Source organism: Micromys minutus (genome assembly GCF_963924665.1).
Source record: "Micromys minutus genome assembly, chromosome: 9".
NCBI classification, from domain to species: domain Eukaryota; kingdom Metazoa; phylum Chordata; class Mammalia; order Rodentia; family Muridae; genus Micromys; species Micromys minutus.
The window spans coordinates 26,690,512-26,709,880 of NC_137978.1; the positions used below are offsets into that span (position 1 = coordinate 26,690,512).

General features: G+C 41.1%; 1 protein-coding gene across 1 annotated transcript in view; it reads right to left on the reverse strand.

The window, feature by feature from the left end:
* Positions 1-19,369, reverse strand: part of LRRC42 (leucine rich repeat containing 42) — a 19,898-nt gene continuing 529 nt past the window's right edge. The window contains exons 2-8 of the mRNA XM_080921943.1: positions 14,456-14,942; positions 8,039-8,170; positions 6,544-6,662; positions 5,797-5,885; positions 5,274-5,387; positions 2,298-2,382; positions 1-388 (exon numbers count right to left, since the gene is read on the reverse strand). Of these exons, the coding sequence (XP_080778069.1) occupies positions 135-388; positions 2,298-2,382; positions 5,274-5,387; positions 5,797-5,885; positions 6,544-6,662; positions 8,039-8,170; positions 14,456-14,928 (1,266 nt within the window). The 5' untranslated portion in view covers positions 14,929-14,942 and the 3' untranslated portion in view covers positions 1-134. The remainder of the gene's footprint in view (positions 389-2,297; positions 2,383-5,273; positions 5,388-5,796; positions 5,886-6,543; positions 6,663-8,038; positions 8,171-14,455; positions 14,943-19,369) is intronic.

Consider the following 19,369-nt stretch of genomic DNA (forward strand, 5'->3'; position numbering starts at 1 on the left):
CCTCCCCCACCACAAAAGTAGAAATATCTGCTTGCTATGCTAATGCCAAAGGTAAATCCAAACCAAAAGAAAATCACCAGCAGTCTCCCTTCCTCATGTGCTGAGGCGAGGGGAGGATCAACCGCACGTGTCAGTCAGTAGGAATTGAGCAAATCCCAGTCTTCCACAGCCAGACACACACACTTCTGCTTGGCTGACTGTGGCGAGCTCTGCTCCTGCTCTGGTTCCTCGAAAGCTCTCTTTTTGCTCTTCTTTGATTCTTGACTCAACAGTGGCTCATGGCAGTCCGGAGCCTTCTCCCTATAGAACTGGAGTTTCCCAGAAGAGTTCATGTGGGTCTCTGCTAGGGGACATTTCCTTGGAGCTTCTGTGACAGCTCGCTTCTGATCTGTAAGAATAAGAAGTGGGTGAATTTTCTGTGCTCGTGGGCCAGGGCCCTGCCAAAGTCTGAGACCATCCAGGACTTAAGACCCTGTGGTCTGGACTGAATGCCTAGCAGCAGGGGTGGCAGATATACTACCACAGCAGAGGGAGGTGGGCACTTCCTGGGTTCAGTGAGTCTAACAAATGCCTCAAGAATCAATTCTCTCAGGCTAAAGACATGGCTCAGAGGTTAAGAGCACTGAATGCTCTTCCAGAGGTTGTAAGTTGAATTCCTCACACCTACATGGTGGCTCACAATCATCTGTAATGGAATCCAATGCCCTCTTCTGGTGTGTCTGACAACAACAACAGTGTGTTCACATACATAAACAAATCTTTTTAAAAAATCAATTTTCTCAATTTCCTATGAATAAAAAATCTAGAATGACACATAAATAAATAAATAAATAAATAAAATAATGCACAGAAAGGAACAGTGTCAGGCACATCCTCAAAGCTAATACGCTGTTGGGTTCCTTTTTAAAACCTGGGCCTGACTCTGACCTCTGCTCTTGTAGTATCTGGCTTATCATTTAATTCTTGATTAAAATGACAAAATGAACATTTTAAGCAATCTCCAATGTTTCTATTTCCAGACCTAATGGACCACAGCCTTGTGCATGCTAGACAAGTATTCTACAACAAGCTGCAGCCTCGTCCTCTAGGCCACTCATTGCCGCCGTCTGTGTCTGTGGGTATAATGTGAATGTGCATGCGCATGCGGCACAGTGCATGGAGAGGCCAGAGGACAACTTTTTGGATCATGGGATCAAACTCAGGCTGTCAGGTTTGCATGGATGGCAAGCAGCTTTTCCCAGTGAGTAATCTTACCAATCTATAGAACTCTACCTTATAAACTAAAAGTCTGTACCTATTCAATAGAAATTCCTTACGCCTGTCCTCTAACTACTGCTCTTTCTCAGTGAACCTGATGCTCTGGGAAGCATCAGGAACAATCATAATACAGTATTTGCCCTTTCACGAATGCCTTATTTCATGTAGTGCATCTTCAACGCTCATGTGTCAAAACATCCTTACTTTTTAAAAAAACAAAAAATTGGGGCTGGAGAGATGCCTCAGTGGTTCAGATCACTGGCTGCTCTTCCAGATGATCATGGCAGCTCACAGCTGTCTACAACTCCAGGATCCGACACCCTTGCACAGACATACACGCACCAATGCATATAAAATAAATAACTTAGTAATACAAATTTAAACAAAAAGATTTATATCATCTTAATTGTATGCAAAGTGTGACTATGTGCACATGAATGGAGGCATCCGGAGGCCAGAGATACTGGGTCCCCTGGAGCTGGAGTTTTGGGTGGTTGTAAACCACCAGATGTGGCTGCTGTGAACTGAATTCAGGTCCTCTGGAAGAGCATGCACACTCTTAACCACTGAGAAAGCAGTCTCTTTAAACCCACAGTGTCCTTGCTTTTTAGGACCGGATCATCCGCCCTGTACATAAATTCTGCATTCCGTTAACCCACCTGTCTACTGCAGGGTACTTGGATTACAAATCTTTTTTTTTTCCTCTCATGTTTATTTAAGATTAAACACATGGTTTTGCCCATGGAAAAAACCCTTGACCACTGAACAACATTCCTAGTCCTACTTCCATCTGTTAGTGACAATTTTCTGTGCTGTTTTCTTCTGTGCCGTCGTAAGTGTTCTTTGGAGCAAGACAGATACAAATAAGTAATAAAAGGCAGCCTTCCTGATGTGGTGCTTGCACTGTGAGCTATACTGAGGGAATGATTTATCCTAACATGTTAATACTACTGCAACTAATTTTCCTATAGAGAAGACAGGCTGATTGTTTGAAGAGTGTAAAAACCCAAGAGCAAAAACTCCAAAACAGAATTCCTCACAGAAGCACTGAGCTGCCTTTCGAGACTCCGCCTCCTTCCGTTGCCGCACAGCTTCCACACTCACTCGCTCCCACTGCAGAACGATCTAAAAGGAATTTGCAAAGACGTGAACCCAAACCAAACCTTGCCTTTTAATCTCAAACTTTTCTCATTCTTCCTTGGTCCCTTCCTTTTTTTCTCCTCTTTTTGTTTTTTGTAAAAGAGAGACAAGTACTATTCCTCTTAGCTAGACTTTGGTCTCTTTTCTAAAACACAAACCTACTGATAACTTTTACTCGTAAAAGAATCAAGTCAAACTGGATCCAAAAATATGTATGTGCATGCCTCAGGCCAGCCTGCGGAGCTCACTCCTGCCCAGTTCCATCCTGTTCTAAGCTAGGAATCAACTTCATGAACTGCACATCTTTAAACTAAATACTAAAAGCTAAAATCATAATTATAGTACGTTTCACACACTCCTAGACCCTTATGCCTTTGGTCACATCTGTAATAACTCATCTCTATGTGTATAGGATGCCCATATTTTATATCTACATGTTACAAATGTAATTTTATTAGCTACTGCTACTTTCTTTAGAGATATGATGATATAATAAACTATACATGACAGAGCAAAAAGTAAGTAATCATTTCAACATATTTTGAGTAACAAGGACTTTGCATTTAATTTCTTACTAATGCAATGCAATGATCATAAGGACCATGAATGAAGAAAAACACTTGCAGGATACAGAGCAGTTCAAGTATTAAGAATATAGACTTAGCATGGTAGAACACACCTGTAGTTTCAGAACTGTGAATCTGGGGCCAGCCTGGGATACGCAGTGAGACTCAAGATACAGACAGACAAAACCACAAACCGTAAGAGCACTTTTACTAGCCAGACAGCCCATACATAGCTAGTGACTTAACTTCTGAGTCTTTCTTTCTGACATACTGAATAGAGCTTAGTAATGGATGTATTCCACAGGGCTGGTAAAGGACTACATGGAGGGTTTACCAGTGTCTGTCATGCAGAAAGCACTTGGAACATATTAGCTATGGATCCTTAAATAATATTTCCTGGTATTGGAAAATAGGTACTGATCTAATGGAAGCCAAAATGGACTAAATCAACTTGGTGACTTGGTAGAAAATAAAGACATTGTCCTTCCAGCAACAGAAACAGGACTAACTGTGAATACAGAAAAAGAAAGGAAGTTTGGACAAACTGACTTTGAGGTACCAGGAAGACACTTGTAGGTAATATCTGAGAATACAGATGGCTTCTGATAGATTAGATCCTTTCAGGACACTGAGAAGTAGAGGTATAAAAGGGAATGAGGAATCAACTAAGAGAGAAAAGCCCCAAGGCATGCATGTCTATATTAAATGCCACATAAGGCCAAGGAAGGGGAACACTAGACTACTTGGCAGCTTCCAGAGACACTTGGAAGTAGAACAGTAGAAAATACAGCCAAAACCAGACTGCAAGGGAAGGCAGTGAGGGATGCAAGAGCTAAGGACAAAGAGAACACAGATGCCCTGGTGGTGAGGGACTCACTTGAGTAAGGATAACTGATATTTACATAGAGAAAGAAAGCACCACCAGAAGGTGACATTGGGGTTGTGGTAGTGAGGAAGCAAGGGAAATACAATAAATATGACAAAGGAAGTGGAAGGCTTTCAGGAATAAGACTGAAAGAAGAAATAAACAAACAAGGGCTTACCGCCAAAATAAACTTGCATAGTTGTCTCCTTTAAAAAAGAAAAAAAAAAGGAAGTAGAATATGGAGAAGTAGAGAAATTTGGAGACAGAAAAGGAAGTGGGTCCCTGTTAGACAACCTCCCTCTTCAGGGGTGGGTCAAGTTGGAGTTCCTGCAAAGGATCAGCAGAAGGCCAGGAAAGCACTCCCCAAAGTCCTGGAGTTCCCAGGTGATGGCAGAAAGCTACACTGGTCCACCCTACTTACTTCAAGGCCACACTGTTAGGTGTTTTACTTGGTCTTCACCAAACTCAAAGAGAAATCCCAGTTTTGGTATTTTATAGATGTAAAAACAAAGACCCAATATTTCCTCAGTTATACAGCTAACTACTAAGTTTATGAGGCTCAACTCTCAGTCTCTGACTCTACCACCTATATTCTTTCCACCATGCTTGCTACCAACCTGTAGAAAGTCTTGACAAGAGCCATGTGTCTACTGGATGCACCTAGGATAGTCTGGCAATTACTGAACCATGCCCATCTGGAGCCAGCTCCAAATGGTTCTGAAACAGGTCTCCCTTCCTATCTATTGGGAGATGATGCTACTGGTTCAAACCAGTGGATAGGTTTTTCCACCACGCCTTCTGGTTCAGAGCCAAGGAAGAACCCAGGACAAAGTCTTCCAAGAAACAATGAAGTGTCTGAAGGGGAAAGGTGCCCACACAGGTGAGCTGCTATCTACCCGATTCCTTTTGACTTTCTACTCAAGGCTATACCTTACCACTCAGGAGGGGCATTATGAAGTCGAGAGAAACTCAAAGGTTAGATCTTTCACTGGCAAAAAGCGAAAAGAGAAAAAGACTCCTCACGAAGGCTCTGGAAAAAGGGCTCCAAAGAAAAGAACAGTCAGATCTGAAACCTTTACAGTGTGACACCTGCTAATTCTCTCTGGAATACAGCATACTGTGAAGACAACAGACCAGACCCCCTCCTCTTCCTCCTTTTTGCTTAGTGAGCCATAATTTACTTATTTCCCGAATTATTTGTAGAGTAAGATGGCATTCTAAGCATAAGGGCCAGTCTCTCAACCAAAGCAGGAAGTTTTAAGATCTGACGTCCAATACTACTACCTCCTTAAGTAGGTGGGTCAGTAATAGACCATCACCATTGATAACTGAGGAAGAGTACAATTGAGGCAAAAAGTATCAAAGGAATTCGTGTTTACTTGATATATAGGTACCCAGAATTAAACTGAACAGCTGGATTAACTGTAGTGAAAAGCCTGGCATACCTGGTCAGCCCAGCCCTCTGTTTTGCAGTTACTATGATCAAATTCCTTCAAGGGCACTTTGGAGTGAACAAGGCCTATGTGTGCCCGGAGCTTGTCCTTAACGGCTTTGATATCCTAGTGAGGGAGAAACATCAGAGACATGAGTACATTTTCCAATTCTTACTTGTTTTTAGTAGCAAAGACCACCATAAGTAGGTAAGGTGGTGTACACCTATACTTCCAACACTCTGGAGACTGAAACAGGAGGATCATGAGTTCCTAACCAGCCTGGGCTAGCCAACTAGCCCAAAACACCAAACCAGCTGGGCACGGTGACATATTCAGTAAGCTAAGGATAGCCATGAGTTTGAGGCCAGCCTAGGCTACATGCTGATATTCAAGCCCAGGAAAGGCGACATAGTAACACTGTATCTCGGAAACAAAACAAGACCATTATAAATTCTAGCTCTTTTTAAACATCAAATTGTAATAGAAACAAAGTCCCATTTCATCTTGAAAGGCTGAAAGAGACCAAAAGCCTTACCTTTAGTCCTGTTCCAGAGATATCCAAGCAGTTTAGTTTTCTAAAAGAAAATAGGTATGCAATTCCAGCATCTGTTATGTCAGGGTTACCTAGACATCAAAAACAAGGCAGCATTCTGTCATAACTGTTGGTAAACCCCCACAGTAAGCTCAGGGAAAAGCACCCAGGCATCAACGAACAGAGGTGCATGAATGTCCCAGAGTGAATTCAATATGAATTCTTTTTTTTTTCTACTTGTAACACGAAGCGACCACACTAGAGGCTTCACAGTCCAACTACCTAGGACTCGGAGGATAGAAATACATGACTGAGGCAGTTATCCCCACACTCAATTAGGAGCTGCGGAACCAGTGAGATAGTGTATACTGTCCTATCACCAGTTCCCCTCTGAGGTAATTATGGGAGTGTATTCAGTCTGAGAAGATTGTCTGGGTACTTACAAACCAAGGGACTATCATGGGACAAAGACTCAAGATTGAGCCAAATGTCCTTATGTATACTCTTAACATGACAGAAGGACCCTGCTGGCTGTATGCTGAGTGGCAAGGAAAATCTGGAGGGCTTTTCCTTTCTGCAGGAAGTGGTGATAAGCTGCAAAAAGCACTGGGCCAGGAGTCAAGAGCCACTGGCTTCAGTCCTATCACTGGACTGTTAACAGCATTTAGGCCAGTTTGTCTTTTATCCCTGTAAACAAAGGGAATGATGACCCTAAAGCCATTTTCCAGACATTAACACCCAGTAACTTACAAGACAGGTCTAACAGCATTAGATTCTCAAGGCCTCTTTTCATCACTCGGACTGGTGCTGTCATTTTCCGAATGCCTGCATCAGATAAGCAGTTATCCTTCAAGTGGAGCTGAGTTACACTAGAGAAACAAAGTACAAAAAGCATCACTTAATGAATGTTTGAGAACATACTTTGAAACATTTCACTTAAAAACATAAAATATTAACATCTCTAAATATCAGAAAAGATCACCCAAATCCAACGAAAGTATTGTTCTGTTTCCAACTGTCCTTTCCTGCTGATATTCTTGAATTTCTGTAAATTTTTAAAACTAAATTTTATGTGTAGTGTTTTGTCTGCACACATGTATGTGTATCACATTAGTACCTGGTAACTGGGGAAGCTAGAATAGGGCACAGAATCCATGGACCTGGAATTATAGATTGCTGTGAACCATCATGTGCATGCTGGGAATTGAACCCAGATCCTCTCCAAGAGCAAATGTTCTTAAACACTGAGCCATTTTTCCAGTCCCTAATTTTTGTAAACTTTTTGTTACATGTATTTATTTTGTGTGTGGACAGGGGAAGAGATATCCCATGGTGACTGTGGGGAGTCAGAGGACACTTGAGGGAGTAGGTTCTTTCTCTCTACCATGTGGGTTGTAGGTATTTAACTCAGAGTCATTAGGCTTGGTGACAAGTGACTTTACCCAATGAGACAGGTTTCCAGTCCAATTCTTTTTTTTAATCACCCACTATAATAAACTAGGACAAATAAAATGGATAAACAAGGGACGGCATTTTTCAATCCTGATAGTTTCAACTATTACAGGTTAAATAAAGGTAACTTAGGGGGCTCAGCAGTTAAGAGCACTGACTATTCTTCCAGAGGTCCTGAGTTCAATTCTAAGCAACCACATGGTGGCACACAACCATCTGTCATGGGATCTCTTCTAGCGTGCCTGAAGACAGCTACAGTGTACTCACATACACATAATAAATATGTCTTTAAAATTTAACTGAGAAGCTGGGCATGGTGGAACACACCTAGCACTAGGGAGGCGGAGCCTGGCAGATCTTTGTGAGTTGGACGAAAGCCTGGTCTATATAGAATGAGTTCCAGGACAGCCAGGGTTCTTTTACACAAAGAAATACTTTCTCAAAAAAAAAAAACCAAAACCAAAAAACCAAAAGTTTATTTAGAAAAAGAAACAAATTATCTTTCCTACTGCTATACCAAGTAAATAGAAGTTGAAAATGTTTTTAAGTGACATTCCTTAAAATGATCCTATTGGAGGGTTCTTTAAAAATAAAACAGGCCTTGCAGATGGATTAGCAGTTAAGAGCACTGGATGCCCTTCTAGAGGACCCAGGTTCAATTCCCAGCACCCACATGGTAGTTCACAATGGTCTATAACTCCTGTTCCAGGGAATCTGACACCTTCACAGAGACATACATAAGATAAAAATAACTAAATAAACAAAACATTCACAAGAAACAGTGGGCTGGTACCTGGACAAGGCCTCATTGGTAAGATGTTCTAGAAGTTCATGCTCATCTCCAAGCCAGCAACAGGAAAGATCCAGGCGGGTCAGCTCCCGGAAAGATTTGATCTCTTCAAGTTTTTCTGCAACCACCAAATACCTGTGCCATGTGGAGAGCAATCAATGGTTTGTCTTCATCTTTTCAAACGTTTAGGTTGTGACTTTTGTGCCAGTCAACATGGCATCATCCCAAAGTACCAAGAAATAAGCTCTTAACACTGATAATCCTATCATATGGGTTGGACCAATTAGTAATACCTCAAAAAAAAAACCTTTGTATATGATGATAGAATAACTATTCATCAATGAACAGAAAAGTATGAGCAAAGGCAAATCACAAGGAAAAAAAAATCAGTTTGTAATTAGCCCAGGCTTTGGCAGTAGTACTGGATTTCACCTGGGAATTTCCAAACTTACTCCCTTTTCTTTTTCTCTTTTTGAGGAAGGACTTGACTTAAAAGTCTCCTGCTTCAATTATAAGCATAAGCCCAAGCTTTAATCTGAATATACTAAAAAGTATTTCAGAAACTACCCAGCACATTGAAGCCTACCTGTCTACTGAAGCTATAGCCTGAGCACCCGTCCACACCACTGGATCTGTTGCCCCGACTACCTGAAAGTATGCTGCGGCATGGCTCTCATTTAGATGCTTATTAAGACAAATGATGAACATAAGTGACTTAATTACACTGGAGCACCTTGCCAAGCTGTTACCAGGAAGCATCAGGGAGGCCTCTGGAGAGGAAGAGATCAAAATGGCATTCCACAGCCTGGCTCGGCTCTGCTCTGCCCTGCCTTCTAGTTGTTCATCTATTTCTAATGAGATCAACAGAAACAAGGAGATGGATTAGGTGTGACAGCAGCAGGATACTAGGGAAGCCTGACAGTGGTCAGAGCACCCACTTCTCACCTTTCCTCTCGGAAGCCTGTGATTCCTACAGCAGAAGAATATGCTAGGATTAGTGAGAACCAACAGGGCTCTTACTCAGCAGGATCTTAACTGCCAATAAAAGGATGGACAATCAGAAGGGAAGAGCGGGGTGGAGCCTTTCTTTCTAGATTCAAATGAAATGATCAGTATTAAACTGACTGGCCTACTAGGTCAAATGGCTTGAGGTGCTGGGACCCTTTTTAAATCGAAAAGTTTAAGCTGCCTGGAGACAGCTCAGCTGGGCAGACAAGAACCACTTACCCAGACTACTGCAGCTGCACTGAAAACAAAGCTGCTTCCCACCTTCCGATCACAGCTCTCGAGCGTCAGTGGGGTTTAGGGGGGTACGGACAGTCAGATAAAGGAAAACACACATTCTTTGCTCAATTAACAAAGGATTTTTAGTAATCCTGAAACTAAGGGTGAAGAACATAATACTGTGTGATGTGATTTAAGAAACATGGAACTCAAGGCTGACAACAGGCACAGACAATACTCGATGCTAATCTAGGACAGAAGGCTCCAGATTCTTGTTTGCAACTTGTCTTCCAAATGACCTTTGAAGTTCCAAACAGTAAAGAACAACAGAACACACACACATATTTTAGTGCAAAACAGACCTAAGTTTGAGTTCTTTTTATTTTATTGTGTGGGAAGAAGCAGACAGAGACAGGTGGGGGAGAGAAAGAGAGAAGCTAGTTTTCTTTCCACGTTTAGGTGAGCTGGAAGTGTCAAACTCAGGCTGTCAGTCTTAAATCACTGGGAGGTGCCACTCTTTACCCGCTGAGCCACACTGTTGGGCCCAGTCTGCATTCAAACAGCTTTAATTACCTGCTTCATCAATCACTTGAGCTTCAATTTTTCCAGCTATAAAACTGCATCTTCCCATTTTTTCTTACCAAAGTAAGAAAGACAGACATTTACAAAGTATAGGGTAGCCTATGGCCCTCCCCCCTTAAGTAGCAGTGATTAACTACTTTGTTAACCTAGGGTGATGTCTTATGGACAATGTACTTGCTCTCTGTTACCACCATTAGGATTAAAATATGAGGGAGTTTTGTCTACCTGGACCCCAGCCATAAAGACACCGACTTTTCCTTTCAGCAGGGAGCTTCTGGGCTTAACGAGGTGCTCTCACCTGCCTGATTCTCTTATTTTCAATTATTTTCTCAAAGTTCTTTCCTCTGGTCTGACCCCTTTTGTGTTGGTACAAACACCTCCGCTATAGCAGGTGGCAAACACATCCCTACAGCCCTTGCTCTCTAATGTTCTTCTGAGTAGTTAAAAGAGAGGGTTTTGGTCACAACTGTAAACTCAGTTGTACCTGCACAAAAATGCAATGTTTGGAATTTAACAAAATACAATCTGAAAGATTATATTGAAAATGTTGCCTATATTTTATTATAAATACATGATCATTATAAATACAAAATACAGACTAGGGTTAAGTGGGGGAGGGATTAAGAAACTACAGAAGCTGGGTAGTGGTGGTACATGCCTTTAATTCCAGGACTTAGGGGCACAGGCAGGAGGATCTACAGAGTGATTCCAGGAAAGCTAGGGCTACAGAGAAACCCTTTCTCAAAAACTGAAGAAAATTACAGAGAATACAAAGAAAATAAAAACCAATTACAATCTTCCTTCCTAGACATTAGGGTTTTTTTTTCTTTCAACAATATATAAAAATATTTTTAAAGCAAAATTTAGGGTTAAAGTGAAATTTAAAAAAAAGGTACTACCTTGAATGCAATCACTAGTACCATGTGAAAATAATTGATGTTTTTTTAAAAAATGAGATCTGGCCAGAAAAATAGCCCAGCAGGTAAAGCACTTGCCATTCAGGTCTCATGACTTGGAGTTCAATCACATCAACCAAAAGGCGGAAAAAGGAACTAACCCCACACAGTTGTTCTCCACCTCCATGTACACCATGGCACAGAGCATATGCCATGGTGTGCTCATACCTACTAACGTATACAGTAATAAAGGCTTTTAAAAAGTGACGTGCGTCTGGGCATCGTGTTACATGCCATTAATCCCAGAACTCGGGAGGGAGAGGCTGGCAGGTCTCCAATTTCAAGACCAGCGCAGTCTATTCAGTGAGTTTCAGAACAGTCGGGATTACACAGAGAAACCCTGTCTTGAAAAAATAAGTAAAAAAGTTAAAAGAAAAAAAAAACCTATTTGTTTAAAAAAAAAGTTAGAAATGAGGTTTTGCTAATAGCCCTGTTTGGCCTTGAACTAGCTCCATTGTTTGCCTTAGACTCAAGGCATTTTCCTGCCTTAGCCTCCTGAGTGCTGGAATTACAGTTAGTTAATATGTGTAGATTCATTTTTTTTTATTTGTCACATTCTATACATTTAACCATCATTTAAATTATCTTAGAATATTGTTAACTTCATTACTTACTATACCATAATATGCCTAACAAATTTTCTAGCTTTCAGCTTCTCACTGCTACAAAAAGTGTTACCAGATTGAATACATTTTTTAAGAAAATTATTTGCATTTTTGTTTAGAGATGGGGCCTCACTATGTAGTGCTGGCTGTCCTGGAATTTCTATGCAGGTTAGCCCTCACAGAGATCTGCCTGCCTCCACCTCCTGAATGCTGGGATTAAAGGAGTGGGCTACCATGAGCAATTTAGAAGTTATCTGTAAGCCAAGTCCTCACTATGTCATCTAAGCTGGCAATGGAGCTTCTGCTTCAGGACTGCAGCTGCATGCCGTCAGGACGGGCTCACAAGAGAGGCTCTTTCCTCTGTCCACTTTCACCTCCTGAAGCCTGAAGCCAGGAGTAAGAAGAGAAACAAAAAGGTTGAATCTTTTCACTGTGTAACTTGGTTTGCAACAATCACCTTTTGGAGACTAAATTTCTCCTGTAAGATAGATGTCACTATAGGATGATCACCATGAAATAGTCTTAATATGCAGGATTATGGGCTAAGCATGGTGGTCCATGCCTGTACACTCAGACACATCAGTGGAGGGAGGATTAGTCATGAGTTTGAGGACAGTTGGATTTACAGTGAGTTTTGGGCAAGCACAGCTTCATAGAAAGACCTGTCTCAAAAAGCCTAAGCAAACAAAGTGAACTATATGTTGAACAAATCATGTATCTGTTTTTAGGTCTCTCAATACACACTGCCAAACTATTTTCCAGAAATGTTACACTCTATTATTTTGGTACTGGAGCTGTTACATTATTTATAAGCTCATCAAATGTGAATGAAAGTGTTAGTATCACAATCTAACCAATCAGAATGCAGAGTGTTACAGACAAACAGCATTTCCAAAAGCATGGGAAAGCCAAGTGCAGAGGGTGGGAAAGCAGGACACCAGGTGTAGAGCATGCACTCTCTACCGAAGGAGAGTATGTCTCTGAACATTAGTGCTGTGGCAGGACTGTAAAGTTTTTCATTTTAGTTTTATATATTCTCAAATACGGTGTTTTTAATATATAATTCTGCTTTTCACCCTTCTAATTTCCTACAGTAAACAAAATTACTTGGAATAAAGTACAGGAGTGAGGCAGGGCAAGGCTGCCCATGCCTATAACAGCACCCAGGAGGCTGAGGCAGGAGTTTGGCAGTATAAGGCCAACCTGAGCTAATACAAGATCCTACCAAGGAAGGAAGGAATAAGGGAGGTGGAGCGATAAAATGTGAAATAAATTGGCTTTGTCGTGCAGCAAGATAAGTGTTTTCCTTTCATTGGCAGCAATCCATGAAAGCCTCAGCAAAGACAGTTTTCAGAAAATGCTTGATTCGTGTAAGTCCAAGGTTCTGCTCTATGTCCTGGGCCTAATCCTTTTAAAGCAACATATGTGACCTGACCTGGGGTGAAATCATTAACTCCATGAGCCAATTAAATAAAGACTAGTTACACTTTTCTTCACGTTTTATGAATTTTGTATTTTCTGTTATTGCTTTCTCTTTTTTATCTTATACTTCTGGTTTGGCCTCTTTTTTTTTGGGGGGGGGGAAGAAGGGAGGTTTCTCTGTGTAGCCCTGGATGTTCTGGAACTCACTCCAGGCTAGTCTCAAACCGAGAGATCCACCTTCCTCTGCCTCTTGAGTGAAAAGGTGTGCTGTTTGGTTCATTTTATAGGTCATATTTATTATTCGTTTGAACTGTAAACTGGTGGGTTGGGGAATGTGGCTCAGATAGAACACTATACTAGTATGTACTCACACACACAAAAAAATGAATTAACAGCAAACTGCCTTTTAATCATAAAACAGTTCAGATGGTACATTATAAAACTAAGTCTATAATATTGATTACGATTTTCAATTATGTAAAGAAAGAAAGCTACATAGGTATATAAAACATGTAATCATCTACATTTCCAGCTTGACAAACTGGAAAGCCACAAGAGATATAAATGTTCAAAGTATCTCTGGAATGAGAAAAAAAAGTGGTTGGGCTCTGGGAAAGGAAACAGGAGATGGGAGAGATGTTATAGTCTTCTGTACTCTTGTTTGAACTGTTTGCCACGGCCAGTTTTACTCTTTTAAAAGTAGATGTTCTTAAAGCTTTCTTACATGATAATAAAATAAACATTTTAACTAAATAAAAAAAAAAAGTACATGAGCAAAGGCAAACCAGTCACAAGAGAAAAATCTCTTTGTAAGGAGACAGGCCTGGATGTTGGGGATTTATTTGAACATTTCCAAATTTCAGGATGTTTGAAATTTTAATCATGTGTTTTTAAAATGTTACCTTTTAATCTAACAGTCAATATTTACTGTTCTTAAAACTGAAATAGGACCAAGAATTCTGAGTACTAATCTTCATATTCCCACAGCTATACCAAGAGATATTTTGCAGGCCATAAATTTCCTGTATTCTCTTATGAGAAAAGTTGACTCCAAGAGAGCAAGATGGAATATGCCTATACCTAAAGGTTGAGGAAGAGAACACAACAGTTTTTTCTTTTTCTTTTTTTTTTTTGAGTCAGCATTTTTCTGTGGTAACAGCCCTGATTGTCCTGGAAATTGTTCTGTAGAGCAGGCTGGCCTCTAACTCAGGGATCCACCTGCCTGCCTCTCAAGTGCTGAGATTAAAGGCATGGACCACCATCACCTGGTGAGCCTAGTTGTTCTCTATCAGCCTTAGGTAATATAGCAAGGCCATGTCTCAAAGGAAAAAGAGAGAGAGAGGTTGGGGGGGAGGGAGAGGAAGGGTGTGGGGTTGGTTGCCAAGTATTAGCCAACCTAATCCTTACAGAACATTTTCAAAATAAGGCTAAATGTTGTCTAGGAGACGAGGAGAGAAAAACAGTGATCCCATCCTGCCTCCCCAAATCCCCTCAAAATGACCTGTACTTTAAACATGTAAGTTTGAAATTGAAAGTACTGTTTGATGGTAGAGCTTATGAACCCACTAAACCCTGGGGCTTGACAGGATAAACATCCTCTAAAGTACTCACTAGCTAATGAGAATACCCACCTGTTTCGTAAGCACAGTGAGCAAAGCACCAGACTTCCATAGGCCTCAGTGAATTTCTGTAAAGCCCTCAGCCCTGCACCTGGCTCTGTGAATTTCTGTCTGGCTTCAGCAGCAGAAAATAGCTTCTCAGCAATCTGCTCAGGAAAGCCAATAAGGGAATCAATGTGATCAACATTGTCGGAGATGAAGCCCAGCACCAGGCTGAAGAGAGATTTAGCAGAGTAGCGCAGATTCCCCTCTCGGGTGTACGTGAAGATGAAGTGATCAGTCTTCTCTTTCTGTGCAGTGTCGTCTTCCCTGTTCATGCACAGCTCCACAGAAAAGCCTTTGGGAAAGAGTCTGAAAGGCCGTGGCTTCTGCAGACTGTTCTTAACACCATCCAGAGCCAGATTAACCATGTGTAGCCGCCCATTTTCTCGAACATAGATGGGCCCTGGATCCAGGTGGGCTTCTGAGTTGAGGTAGTAAGCCATTGCCTTGGTTGCAACTGTAAAAGCAAGGTGCATGGAAGCAAATCCAATTAGAATGTCACCTGTAGTATAAACTTCACCTTACTGTGCCCACAGCTTTATGACCCTACCACTATGAGGAAAGCAAGACTCAACTATTGCTGAGAGCTTTGTCACTTCGAGGCTGTTCCACTGTTTCTACATGAAGTGCCCCTTTTGCATTTTTCTCACCAATTCAGTAATCTACTCATCCTTCAGAACTTTGAGCTCAAATTTCATTTCAAAAGTTCACCCAGAAGTTACAAAAAATGCCAGTAACAATTCTTTTAGAAGTAGATTCACAGCAGCACAGCTTATGTTAGCAGAGTAATAAGGAACATCCTAAATGCCCAACACTTGAGTATTAATAAACAAAGCATACAGTATTTCATCAGATGTTATGAACCCACTAGAATTCTGAAATTAAAAAATGTTTACACAGAAAAAAGTAACTCCCCACGTTGGTTTGGCACCTCACACGCGTCTCTTTGTTGCACTTGGCTCCATGTCTTACTGATTTGCTTCTAGGCCTGTCTTTGCTGCTTTGTACAGAGAGAAAAAAAGACATTCAATTCATCCACACTCTGGTATGATACAGTCCCTCGGGAGAATGTCATGGAACTAGTTTACTGGTTTCATAAGCCTTAGGTAAACCACAAGCAAAAAGATGCCTTGAGTTCAAAAATAAAAGCCTCCACAACAAAGTCTAAAGTCATCACAGTCCTCCAGTGTCAGATCTATTCAGATTCTGTCAGAGTTCTCTGAGGTAAGTTAAAAACCAAAAAGCAGTTGTGTTTTTCTTTAATCCCTATGGTGACATTATGCATCAAGAATTAACTGTAATAAATACTGTTTTATTGAGAAACTGAGATTTCAAATTACATGAGAAACTGCCATGTTAAATAAAACCATCTGATTACCATTTCTACAATAAGAGGAAAATGTGAGTTTTAATACCATGTAGGACTATCCATATTTCTAAAGGACTCTGAAATACCCTCAAAGACTTTGGTTGACTTTTGGAGTATATCAAGTCAGCTTCTACATCAATACCTACAATGTGGCCTGAAGCCACTTACAAGTGTCAGCAAACAATTACGTCAGTGACAAAAATGTTGAGTCTCTGAAGATCAAACAATGATCTTGTTTGTGGGAATCACTATTATTCTTTTTTCTCCCGAGAATAATTATGTGTATAAAGCACATCAGAAAGGAGGGCCAGCCTAGCCCTGGAGCCTCACCCTTTCCGGCTCATCTACTACGTCCTGTTCTGTGGCCCTGCCAATCTACATGTGTAAACTGCCACTCACTTGACCCACTGGAATTAGCTTAGTTTACTGCTTTTGATTATTCTGCCTGAACTAGCCATTTCCTGCTCATCATTAACATTCAGCTCAACCATCACTCAGCATTCTCCTGGGAAACTTCTCCAACCCCAGGACCAGTCCATGCCTGTCTGGTTTTCCCAGGGCACCCAGTGTTTCCTTTTACACAACACTTAACACTGTGTACTATGCTCACGTGTTACTGTACCCAACGCTGTGAGTTTTTTCTTTCTCAGGCTGAACATGGTACTTTCACTGAGTAAGCACTCAATAGATATAAGCTGAACTGAATGAGACCTCAGAGGGGTAGATTTAGGGCTGAGTTGAAGGGCCTGCTGATATTGTTGCTAGGAGCCAGCGCCTCTTCCAGGCAACAGCTGCAGGCTCCTCCCCCACTTGTCAGACCCTTCTGCAGGTGGTAGAAGCAGAGCAGATGATGGGGCTATATTGCTACTGGTACTAGGTGGGGGGCGGGGGGAGGGAGGACAAAACAACTAAAGTAAAAACCAGTTTAAAAAAAAACAGTCTTGTCATAGTGCCAGCTCTCACGCTTCATATTCTTGCCAGCATTCAAGGGCTGCTGCAGAAAAGATGCCCCCCACCCCCTGCTCCAAGAGCTGCGTTCAGCAGAGGCAAGCATTTGGCCCCTTCGACCTCACAGACCTTAATCCTAACCAGGAGAAAAAGAATATTCTTTGATCTTTAAGACTAGACCTTTAGAGCCTTCTCTTCCTAGATATCAGAAAGTAGATCCTAGGTATGGCAAAAAGACAAGTTATTTGATACACAGACAAGAAGTGATCAAATGGGTGAATGAAGGAAAGAAAACATTTTATCATTATCACCATGTTAGAGTGGCTGGAAATTTAGTATGTAGGCCAGGCTGGCTTCAAACTCAAGTGATCTTTCAACCACAGCTTTCCAAGTACTGGGATTACAGTCATAAACCACTGTGCTAGCCTAATGATCTGACTCTAACTGCAGAAAGGATAATCCTATGTAAGACAATGTCTCTTAATGGACCAACACAACATAATGCTGACAAGCTGAAGGAAGGAAAGACAAAAACCCAAGTTTTACATATACGCACTGCTCTTAATCCTCTCTAACCTCCCACAAACTTTGGAGTAAAACGGAATGAATGGATGACAACTTCTCATGAAAACTAGAAGTATGATTCCATCCAGCAGAGGGCACAGTAGTGTGGGACCAGAGTTTGGATGCTAATCCCTTACTCTTGCCCCTTCTGGCAAGTTTACCCTCCAAAGATCATTTTCAGAAAAGGGGGCACAGTTATGACTATATCATATCTTCAGACTGCTCATCAAACAGTACTCTCTTTTTAAATGAGGAAAAAAAATTCAGTATTTACTGATGAGTAAATCTACATTATTTGTCCAGACATTCATCTAAGGCTTCGCTTTCTTCAGTTATTTGAAGAACTACTCTTAATTTAGGGAATCATGCAAGGTAACCTTTTTTAAAAATTATTTTAAACATCTTGCATTCTCCCAATAAAGTATTTCCTGAAGTTTGTGAGGTACTATAAAGTGATCTGAGACTTAAATGAATGTCTGAACTTTCAACTTTCAGAACCATAAAAGGTAAAACTTCTAAATTGGATATTGTTTGCCCTTCACTATTGTTCATGTTGGCCTGCTACCAACTGGCCCCTTAAAAGACAGAGCCGTCCTTGCCTGGGGATGGGAGTGCTAAAACTGTGAGCTGAGCTTATTAAAACAACAACAACAAAAAGAAAACCAAAAACCATCAAAAAGAATATCTAACTTCTGTAGATAATTAGTCTTCTAAGAGTAATAACTAGGCCAAAGTAATGATCAATGGTAATGATTCCAGATGTGATTGAAAGCTACCATTACATACTACAAGCTGGCAAGCATTGTTAGGTACAATATAAAACGATGTCATGCAATCGCTGATCCTAGGAGGTCAGTATTGCTACTTAATGGATGAAGAGCCTCACAGAAATGAAGGAACTTACTTAAGGCTCACAACTCTTAAATGACAGAATCTGAACTCAAATCACAGGGCTGTGTCACACCAAAGCACAAGATCTTCCCACTTGCATGATGCTGTATCTCAAGAGTAAAAATGCAACGCCAGCCTTAAACATGTTTTTAAAACACTCAAAATTAATCTCACCGACCATTTCATCATCTCTCTGGTCCTCATACTGGCTCAAACTGGGGGTTAAGAGGGCAGGGAATACATTAAAAAAAAAACAAAAACAAACAAACAAACAAACAAAAAAAAAAAAAAAACAGTGGTCATCAGAGGAAAAGAGTGGGTGGAAACAGAACCAGGGCTCACTTAAGGGATGAGGCATTTCTCCTTCACTGCCAGGGCAGAAAGCCGCCATATCCACACACCAGGAAAACAACTGTCAACCCACGACCTTCATCTTAAGGCCGCTTATTTGAAAATGTAGTGGTTTTTAAAGACTTTTTCTTAACATGGGAAGAAATCCGAAGAGAAAGTAGTTCTAAAGTATTTTTAACCAAAACCAAAGCACCTTCATTGTTCTGTGTCACCGCCATTATTCAATTTTTCACTACTTCTTTTTCCCTGTAACTTACACTTCCCTACCGCCTTCTCCCCCAAACTCATGTCACATCCAGACCCATACTTTGTCCAAGAGCAAGATAATCTCTCCCACATCTTGATAGTTTTACACACTCTTTAGCTTTTCATACCAAAAAAAAAAAAAAAAAAAAAAAAAAAAAAAAAAAAAAAAAAAAAAATTCAATCCCCACTCTTCAAATTCTAACCTTCCTCATTCACTCCCAGATCTTCTACCCAGACTCTTCTGTGCCCCTCAAAATTCGGCACCGGTCCTCCAGACTCAACCCCACCTCCACCTGCCTCCTAGCGACCCGTTTCCAGCCCCCATCCTCCTCTCCCTCACGATTCTTCCCTTCCTCTCACCATCGAGGTTCCTCTTAGCACCCTAGTCTCTCCATCTCTTTCCCGGTTTTGCGTCCTCAACCTTCAGAATCCCTTTTCTTCACGCCTCACTATCTCCAACTTCACAATCCACGGCCTCAACTAGTTTCTTCCCTGCCCCCCCAGCCCCACCCCTC